The following is an 8,227-nucleotide window of genomic DNA, read 5'->3' as shown; positions in this document are numbered from 1 at the left end:
TCTTATACAAAAACATACGTATTGTCCGACACTGTTACATGAAACATTCACTTTAAAATGTTACTGATGTTCAAAATATCTGAGGGGTTAAGAAGCCAAAAATAAAAAAATAAAAATAAAATTCATCAGATTTATGCCAACTATAAAAGTAACTGAAGGTCTAACCAGGGAAAACTTACATTTAACCAACTCAGTGAATCTGACTAAGATAAAAGTAACGTGAAAAAGCAACACCAAATCCAAAACAATCATCTGGAGTAAAATGATAATGAGCATCATCTAAAAAACCTACATGCATATTAAGTAACACAAATGCATATCCTCTTCTGGAAAATATTTCAGCCAGTGCTCACTGAAAAATTCTAAGTGTTAATTTAAAAAAAATGCTGGCAGATAAGCAACAGCCATTTCCACAATTTGTAGTTACCGATGAGTTAAGTTGCTTTATAATACATCATTATAATACAAATTAATGATTAGTGTTCACATAAATACATGTATGTTGTAACGTGCGGTGGAGATGAAGCCAGCCACAGAGATGTGCAGGTGGATAGCGAATGAGCAACAGCTTCTGACTTTCCAAAAAGTACTCATTTATTTACAATATCAAAAATAAAAGTGCTACCTCTACCACACATTACTAAAGAGCACACTAGTCCGCGTACACACGGGAGCATCCATTACAGGAGGAGTGCGAAGAAAAACAAAAAGGGGGTGGCACCAGTCGTGAGACAGGAGGCGCCGCCATGTGGTGATACACTGCATTACAATAGCAACTGTTACAATGTGTATGTATGTGTAAAAGCTTAAGGAGTTAAAAGCTTAAACTCACCACAAGACTATTTTTAACCTTTACTAAGACTCTGTGAGTAAACAAACAAGAATGCTGCAAAAACTAGAACACCTTGAAGAAAATGAGGAGATAAAAAAAAAAAAAACTGTCACAATCCAAGTAATATGCATCTGTGATCTGTGATTTAGCTCATGAATGCCACTGATGGATGCTAATAAAGCATGTGCATGGATGGCTGTCTCACATATAAAGCTCCCGGAGTGTGCAACACTACCACAGAAGTCTGCGGAAACTATTTAAGAGAGCATGCTTGTGATAATCAAAATGTTAATCTGATCAAGACACCGAGGGCCACTGCCTTATCACCCTTTCTAACAGTAAATGGCACCATAAATTACAAAAAAGCTCATCATATTGCATTCAGTACAATGACTGAGGCCATTAACTCATCGGGAAAGTATTACAGGTCACAGATCATGTTGTTTTTCCCATAGACTTCTGCACAATTAGACTTCTTTATGCAACCAAATGGGCTTCCTTTTTCCATAACAATGAAGAGTTTGCTGCACTGCAGCATGAGCTCCTACATCTATCTTTTAAATACAATGCGACTATGACAAGGCGCTTCAGTCTAATTTTTGGACACAAGATGTCATAATTAAATAAGTGAATAACTTTCCATGTTAATAAGGAAAACAGAGCAGCAACAAGGATATTAACAACTTAGATTGTTTATAAGTCTCGAGGTTTGATTAACAATTCATTCAGGTAAAGACTTTCTAATTGGCCCCGAAAGATACTGATCAGGAACTACAACATGATTAGTGAGCTGGTCAGTTATGTAAATGCAAGTTTGTACGAGGAAATGCCGCTGAAATGGTAACAGCACTGAAATTAATCTCTACTTTATATCACAAACGATTTACAAAACCCATTTACCTACACAGGGTGTAAATAAGAGTAAAATAGATAATACTGGCATGTAACTAAATTATCACATTAAGTGCGCATTCTTTTAAGTGCAATAAAAACCATCTGTGCACAACATCTGGATCAAAGCAGCCAAACGTATATAAGGTAACACCACACAAATTATGATCAAAGTTCAGGCTGGACCTTTAAAAAGCAAAAATCATTAGTGATTTCAATTAGGCTAAATTTGATATAGTGGCGCTACACATTTAGACTACCTAAGAGGCAGAACAAGACATGTCTGTTTGAACTATGAAATGCTGCCTTCAAGCTACAATCACTGAAAACATTATCAAGCTATTTTTTCCCCCTCCTGTTTTGCCAAGAATATCACTATAGCAAATTTCCTTGATCTATCATGACATCATTTTGAGGCTCACTTCACTACAACTTAAATTTTGTTTCGGTAGAACAAAGACAAATCTGAGGCCAGCAGATTGTGCGAGTGTGAGTGGTGGGGAGTTGAAACTGTTACAACTGTTTTGATATTTGTACTCCCCAAGACATCTGAGGGATTACAGCAGTGCTCATCAATTGGCATATCAGATGTGCCTTTATTAGTCAAGAAGACTGCAGGCTTTTGCACGGCATAGACTTGTGCTTGCCTATCTGGGTCATAGCTATAGACGCAACTCTCCCCACCATTGAATATTTGACATGGAAGTTGGGCCTTTTCATGTAAAAACAAATTTGCAAAAATTTTAATATATCCTACACCCACCTCATAAAGCAAATTGCTAAGTACACTAGGGCTGCTACAAACGATTATTTTGATAGTCGACTAGTCACTAATTATTGCACCAGCATGCATCAGCTCTTATATAACTATCATTAGCATACAGCTTTAAGTGTTTAAGTGCTAACTAAAAATGAAGACAAGATGATAGTTTATTAAATTTTAATGAAACAGCCGTCTGCTCCTTCCCTCCTATCTAAAATATAACGGGACACCGGAGTATATTCTCGAGCATCTCACACTTCTGATAATCAGCTGTCTGCTTGACGTTTATTCAGCTGTGCAAAAATACAACTTTAATCTCAGCCAAACTGATTTAATCAGGAACAAATAAAATACTAAAAACAGCCAAACAATAACATTTTTAGGTTATCTAAGTGACTTATATATCATGTTTAACCTGAGTAGCGAAAGACGGTGATGGGTTTGAAAATGATTTGCCGGGAGTCCGGTGTTCTCACCAGCTCTAGTGAGCTTTGCCCCCGGCAAGCTATCGAGCTCGTCGGGACGCTTTTGAAAATATGTGGTGTCTTGATAAACTGAGCAGATATTTGAGGTTTACACAGCTACATTCTCGCCTGAAAATATGTTAAACGTTTATTTTGTGACCCAGAAAGAATAATAAGAGTAATATTAAAACTAACTAGCTGCCGCCATTGGAAACTGAGCAGGGCAGCGCTATGAATTCTGGGATAGGTTGGGCCACAAAGTATACACCCGACCCATCCTTGTTTCCTCTGGGGAAACGAAGGCCGCATTTGTCGGAGTCTTCAAATTTGGACAGTCTCCGTCATGTCGCTGTAACGTAATCGGCCTACAATTGCACAGGAGGATGCGGTTCCTGAATTTGGACACAGCTACGATACCGGACACTGCTTCTTCTTCTTCTCTGTTTCAGTCCGTTATTACACTCTTAAATCCTACTACTTATTCCTACGTCTTACAAAGCTTCAAACGACGCGTCGACTATTAAATTAGTCGTCGATGATTTTGATAGTTGACGTAATCGTGACTAATCGACTAATCGTGGCAGCCCTAAAGTACACACGTTTTTATTCTAAATTCTAACCTATAAAAATGACTGACAACTCCTGTTGCATGTACAGGAACGGATAGAAACACTCAGTTCCACAAAAAGTGAGCCCGTTTGAATGACATGTTCTAGATTTGTTCAGTGTCCGCTATTTGAATTGTATTTGAACACTGAACAAACTTCTCTAAGAGCATTAAGTAGTGTTTCACAACTTAATAGAAGGTTGTTGAAATTCAAATGCGCAGTACATTTTCCAGTCTACATACAGACACAAATCTATCTCTGTTAATAGTGAGTAACTATCCTATTTAGCCACCTACTGGCAAAGAAAAGTCAGCAATCTGCAATGAATTTTACTCAATATACATGAAATGTATTTTGTATTCAACATCATACCCCCACAACATGACAGATGATAATTGAGTGTCAGTTAATGGACACAGAAAATGATATTTAACTGCTACCTCTTGAGTGAACCAATCCCTGATCACATTTCTGGCTGTTTGGAGATTAAGTATTAAAATCTTAACTTTAATTAAAATGTTATCATATTACTAGATATAAATTATGTTAAAAGAAAACAATCAAGTGCATTAGGCAGAAAGCATATCAGATGATTAATCTAATTTTACCTTACGGTGAAACTCAGTCCAAATTGGGGTTATGGTTTTGTCAAGGCCACAGCTAAATAAAAATGTTAGTGGATAGTAAAGGAAAAATTCAAAATATAAAATCTACAGTAAACAGTAAGTTGAGAAAAAAAGATGGAAAAAGCTTGTCACAAACTCTGATTACATTTGGCTTTTTTATGTAGAAAGATGGCAGCACAGTGGCTTTGGTTTCACGCTATTAAGCAGAAAACTGTGTTTGTGTAGCCGGCTGTGCACTTTCACTAACAGCCCATTTCAGTCATTATGAACTGAACAGGAGGGGTTTTTGTAAGAGAACCTGGCACTTTAATCACCAAGCACTTTTGAGTGGGGAAAAAAAAAAAAAAACTGTATGTAGCTGCCTTACCACCAAGTCGGGATCCTGCATGAGACTTAAGATGACCTCATAGAGTAAAGGTCGAAGGTCAGATTTGAACTTGACAGAAATCCACTGCCCTATTAGCCAGATGACTCGTCGACGAATCAACTTGTACCTGCAGGACAGAAGAAGACAAAGTAACTTTTAGCTGAAAACCTGAACAGATGACTACTCTGTGCTCTTCAATTATATCGTAATATGGAGAAATTAACCAGCTGGCGCTATAATCTTAGAACCATAATGTGAATACACAGCAGTAGTTAGCAGACCATTAAAAACTGCTGGGCCTATTCAAATAATGAAATCTGCACTGTCATTGTTTAAGGCTTATTCAGAATTGTTTCTTGTGTTGTGTTTTTTTTATTTTTTTTTTTTATTGTTGCCTCCTGTATGCTGGAGGCTATGGCACAATTTGTGCTCTCAGGTAAATATCACTGTCACTTTATTACACCCTACAGATAAGTCTGAACTTGGAGTGTAAAGAATGCATTTGTTCAGACACATTCTACTGTATGTGCATTTGTTTAGCTGAATTCATATGAGCAAGAGACTGAAAGCCTGAGGGACAATGAATCTTGTGACTAATGACCAAGTAAGAGAATTGGCCTAGTTAGAAAACTAAAATACTTAATAAAAAAAAATACTTGTGTGGAGTAGTTATGTGACAAAAGCAAGCTGCATGTCTAAATTGCAAGACGCTATACGTTTGGAAGTTATTTTTCAGACAATTATATTTGGCAAGCTCCTTTTGTATGTCTAAGGACCACCTTGACAGTAATGATAGGGACTGAAGGACAAGGGAAGAGACAGATGAGGATAGGGAGTGACACTCTTGTTGGCTTCCTGTCAAACATCCACAGGGAGGCAGAGATCATAGCCTGGGCCACCAGCCAGAAGATGCTAAACAACAGTATGACTCAGGAGGTGGAGATGGAAAAACAACCTTGCATGTGTGCATTACAGTCGTGCTGATGGAGGATGATGTCAGGGATCGATGGCGGTCAAAAGGTTAATAGTGATAGCTCACCAGTCAAGGCTATTTTTTTCCAGTTTACCCACTGATGCAATAAATCGATAATATTATCATTGTTCTGAGATTCATAATAATTTTTAAAAAAGCCAAGCTACAGTGTCCCACTTCCACATATAACCAATACCTGCAACACAGAGGGGGGCGATATAGTAAAACCACAACAGGGTACATATTATATCGAGTGGATACACATGGATACCACAGTGGTATGATGCTCTGGCACCCAGCAGCGATGCCATCACTCACTGGAGATACCATGAGGGGCAACAGGACGACTGGACTATGAAGCAAATCGTCAGCTCTAGTGTGTATGCACAAAACAAGCTACAAGCCTTAATCTTAAAAAAAAAAAAAAAAAAAATTTATAGCAAATAACATTAAATTAAAGGCCTGCTGCACAGGATCACAAAGAACTGGAGCATCAATGAAGAATGAACAATCCATTAATGACCTTTAAAGTAAAATAGAGTTAACCAGACAAACTGGATTTCCACAGGTTTTTTTGAGGCAATAACACGTGATGGTTCCAAAATGAGAAAGCAGGTATGCCAATGCCACTGGCAGTAAACAGGCAGCTGGGAACATTCAACCAGCTCTCAATAAATCAAAATGCTAGCATCTCTGATCCAAAGAGAGTGACACTGCATGTAAATTATCCCAAGATCATCTGTTACTATCACTCACACAAGTTAAAATCTGTGGCTATTGCTAATGTTTGATGTTCTTAAAACTCTGAGAATATAGTACCTTTATCCTTTAGACTTGCATCGCTTTTCCTTTTCATGTTTGAACCCTACTTACTTTCCACCAAAACCTTAATAACGGTCCCTTCAAATCTTGGCCCCAATAAAATTTCCATATTGCTTTCAACTCTGGAATAAGTCTAAGGGCAAGCATTTAATTAACGAATAAGCACACATATGAGGCATCAACAGGCACATCCAAGAATCAACAGGCAATGACATTGGCTTTAATTAAAGAGTCTGTCTGCATCCAAAACGAGGAACCAGCCAGAAAAATTGGCAATGTGAAAGGAGATGCATGATGCTCAGACCACAGATGTCAGGAAAGTTTGGAGACAAAAACTGCGACCACAGCAGCATTGCCACACAAAAATGAGACGGCATCGTGAGCCAAGATTGGTAAAGACGATTTTTAAAAATCTGCAAATGCTAATATGTATGCATTTTTTAATCTTTAATTCTGTGGCACAGGAATTTCAGCAGAGTTCAGGGCTGAATTTGAAGAGTTATGATTAACAGAGAAAGAAGGAAAGTCCATGTAAGGAACACATTTCCTGATTTGTTGATGATTTATCAATGTATGATTTTTGGCAAGTATCTGCCCCGCACAAAGAAATAAACAACATTTCTGTATATAAGCAATATTTTTTCTAGATCATGTTGTAGAAAACCAGTTGCAAAATGTCTTTGAGTATCCAACAAATAAATCTTTAACCTTCTCAGCATTACTTCTGACTTTGTACTGACGTGACTAACAGACTACACATTTCCAGGGCTATGTTGCATCTGTGCATGACTGGAAAAAAATACTGAATATCTGCTTCAGCAAAGGAGATTACAGGTGGTACAGTCTATTATTAGTGCAGTAGCAAAGTGGAAGAAAAGATTAGAGAAGCAGATGGACAGACAGGTTGACAGAGGTATTTGTCAAAGGTCAGACATGACTCATCCATGCTAAAGCTGTTTCCTCCTCCACAACTTCACACAGCTGTCAGGAACCCTGTTCATCATTTCTGGCAAGCCCATGGGAAATCCGTGGACAGAAATGAGCCCAAAGGAATTTTACATTATTGCTGAGAAAGAAATCTTGCACAGTTGAGGCTACATAAATGTAATTTATTTCATACATTGCTGTGTTTATGTAAAACTTTATTTTCCCAATACTTAAAATTCCTAAGCAATGTAGTGTGAGACTTCCAAGTCTGAGTATGAAGAACCTTTTACACAGTGGCACAAAATAATTCCCTTTACCAGTCCTGCAAAAAGCGATTCAGCCTGGATCTAAGGTTCGAGTGAACAGTTCTACATCACTGCCGTAAAGATTTAAGCACCATTTTTAGATTTTAGGACTCAAATTTAATTCACTTAGTCAACACCAAATGGAAGAGCTTGTTAGTCACAATCAGAGCTAATGCAAAAGAAACTAAAGAAAATGCAATGATATGACAAGTAGTATTAAAAAAAAAAAAAAAAAAAAGCTGCTGCCAGAGCTACCCCTCATCTTCAAGTAAATGCACCTTTAGTACAAATGTGAAAATCCTACATCACCTCATTTCAGCTACTGTATTCACAAGACTTTCACAAAACTTGACTTCTGGTCACCTAAAGGCCAAGGTTACGATAATCGAATGCATCCAAGGTTTTTAGTGGATGCACCTATGGAAACATTTTGAAAATCCTAGGTGTCATCTTTCTCGAGTGATCCTTTTCACAGGATTTACAGAACACTTAATCTCAACTAGTCCTAAGATTTTTAGATGTATAAAAATGGAACCCCAATACAGGCCCAATCAGTTCAAGACTACTTGAAAAATGGCACACACACACACACACACACACACACACACACACACACACACACACACACACACACACACACACACACACA

At 37.7% G+C, this 8,227-nt stretch overlaps 1 protein-coding gene across 1 annotated transcript in view; it reads right to left on the bottom strand.

The window, feature by feature from the left end:
- The window catches only part of ipo11 (importin 11), a 116,990-nt gene that overhangs the window by 57,517 nt on the left and 51,246 nt on the right, over positions 1-8,227 (bottom strand). Inside the window, exon 14 of the mRNA XM_005741806.1 lies at positions 4,552-4,678. Within this exon, the coding sequence (XP_005741863.1) occupies positions 4,552-4,678 (127 nt within the window). The remainder of the gene's footprint in view (positions 1-4,551; positions 4,679-8,227) is intronic.

This window comes from Pundamilia nyererei, unplaced genomic scaffold (genome assembly GCF_000239375.1).
Source record: "Pundamilia nyererei isolate P.nyererei 1_Seehausen unplaced genomic scaffold, PunNye1.0 scaffold00113, whole genome shotgun sequence".
Classification (NCBI taxonomy): domain Eukaryota; kingdom Metazoa; phylum Chordata; class Actinopteri; order Cichliformes; family Cichlidae; genus Pundamilia; species Pundamilia nyererei.
Note: the sequence above shows the minus strand (reverse complement) of the source record. Positions and strands in the feature narration are given on the sequence as shown.